General features: G+C 53.1%; 1 protein-coding gene across 1 annotated transcript; it reads right to left on the bottom strand.

The window, feature by feature from the left end:
• Positions 1 to 538: 538 nt before the first annotated feature.
• On the bottom strand, positions 539 to 1,231 carry TMEM199 (transmembrane protein 199; the record flags this gene model as incomplete). Its single annotated transcript, XM_009871898.1, has 3 exons — positions 539 to 634; positions 752 to 864; positions 1,195 to 1,231. Coding segments are annotated over 3 exons (246 nt in total), but the record flags the coding sequence as incomplete, so codon positions are not given.
• Between the last annotated feature and the right edge of the window lie 1,094 nt (positions 1,232 to 2,325).

A 2,325-nucleotide genomic window follows, 5' to 3' on the forward strand; every position in this document is an offset into this window, starting at 1 on the left:
CCCAGACCCGAGCTGGGCCAGGTGCTGCCATGCGGGTCACATCCCAAATACAGGTGAGGGAGCGGGCAGGAGCAGCGAGGGGAGGCAAAGGGAGGTCTCAGCAGGAGCAGGACGCAGAAGAAAGATTCGTGGTTCTCTTCAGTGTCTTTTAGATGCCAGGTCAGCGTGCTGCGCAGCAACAGATGTCTCTGGTGAGGCAGGAAGAAAGCGACAAACACACAGTGTTGTTTATTTCCAGAATAAAAGGACAGCAACTTCATGGAAGGGGAACGGTGGGAGCTAACGCCCCTCTCTGTGCTGGGGTGATGAGAGTCCATGGCTGTTCCCTCCTCCGTTCTGCAGCTGCAGGGTTTTTAGCCATTTCAGGAACAATAAGGAGTGGGAAGCAAAGGACAAGACCTGAGGAAGGCAGTAGACTTTCCAGTAGCAAGAGCAGGCACAAAGAGATGGTAGAAGATAAACCTGCCCCAAACGAATCACTCCTGGGGAGGGCAAAAGCCTCCAGCATGAGGGCTGCGGTTCACGGGGACACGTGTGATTAGAGTTCCCCAAGGTCCCCTTCAAGGGTCCGCACCATCACATACAGCTCAGCCAAGCCAACCACCGAGGCCACAATTACTGCTGACAGGACGCGCTGGGGACAGAAGAAGAGAGACAAGTGACCCTCGAGCTGCTGCCGCTCCTTCCAGGCTGGCACAGAGCGCTCCGCAAGCGTGCTCTGAGGCCACCCCGAGGCCGGGGGCTCACTCACCGCCGCGGTCTCTGCGAAGATGTACTGGCTGCCCAGGTACGTGCAGGCGAAGGTGGCCACCACGGTGACAATGAAGTTGAATACGGTGAGGACAACGGCTTTCACAGAGCGAACTGGAGAGAAGGGGAAAGGACGGCTGAGCTTTTAGGTAAGGTTTGGAGAGGAGGGCTGGGGCCAAGCTGTAATCCTGCTAATGGAGCCTGCCTGGGGCTGCCTCAGCTGGGTTACAGGAATACTTGAGGACTGATGCGATTTATGCCTCCAGAAATATTTTAAGAATGACCAACAGGCTGCTCTTTTACTCGAGGAACACTTTTTGTGCACTAAGTCTTTCCCATGAGATATCTGGAGAGGGAAGGGCTGTGCGATGACAACAGCTAGAGCGATGCAACGGTTCCTGTGACCGACCTGAAGGGACACGCTGCCAGGCATCAGCCACTCACCTTGCCTCCCAAATTCAGCCAGTGTCCCGTTCGTCTCCTAAAAAAGGGATGAGAACAACTTGTGATGGGTTGTATGTATTTATTTTATGCATAATAAAAGCAACAGCGATGCCCTGTCCTGTCCCCAAGACTCAGAAGTTCAGAGCTGCACCCTGGCAGGGGGCAGGAGGGCTGGAGCAGCAGTTCCACCCCTCCGGGGTGTGTCTGGGTTTGTGCTTGTGGTCTGATTCAAGGATGCTGAGAAGGGAGCATTTCTAACCAAAGCACTTCTCAGAGCCCAAGTGTTTCCTTGCACATGGGTTCTCTGCTGCAGACCCTTTAGAATCTTTAATAGAGATGCGAAAGGGTCTCGCCTCGTCATCCGTGTTCATGCAGCTGGTGGGAGCTAAATGTTGTAAAGCTCTGCAGGCTCCCTGTCAGATTGGACACAGTTACACAATTTCAAACACCACACGCCGGCAGGGAGGCGAGGAAGAACGTGATGAGCACACAGATATGGGAATACTCCTCTGCTTCTCTGCTGTTTGAAAGGAACGTTGCTGTCGCTACCCAGCCCTGACAAAACCACTCTAATTCACAGAGGAAGCGGCCAAATTTGACAGAGCAAAGCAGATCCTCCCACAAAAGTTATTGCAGCAGGAGAATACCTAAATGCACAGGCATGCCAGATACAGTGTGGAGGAGGGACAGCGGGATGAGGTCACAAGGAATGGCAGCAGGAAGGGACGCTGGCTTGTCCAAACAGTTACTGTGCTAAGAGATCTTAGCTCTTCCTCGAAAAGAATGACTGCCTGAATATTACCCTGTTTTTTTCAGCTTGTACCTTGACATCAATGATCTCATTTTAAAACTATGATGAAAATGTAACCATCCCGAGAAAGGCAGCACAGAGGCTCCCAGTAAAACATTTACCACGGGTGCTCAGTCACCCAGATCGAAACCTGAGGTGTGTGGCCCCGCGAGCTGTTCCCAAACGTCAGTATCTCTTCTGTTTCACCATCCTGGTTACCTGTCCCACCTCTGCCCTCAACACTGTATCTGTGGTCCCCTGCATTTACCGTGTGCATTCCTCAGGTCCCTGCCCACGTTCCTTCCGTGCTGCACTCGCTCTGTGGGGCAGATTTCCTTCGC

This window comes from Apaloderma vittatum, unplaced genomic scaffold (assembly GCF_000703405.1).
Source record: "Apaloderma vittatum isolate BGI_N311 unplaced genomic scaffold, ASM70340v1 scaffold34206, whole genome shotgun sequence".
In the NCBI taxonomy this organism is placed as follows: Eukaryota; Metazoa; Chordata; class Aves; order Trogoniformes; family Trogonidae; genus Apaloderma; species Apaloderma vittatum.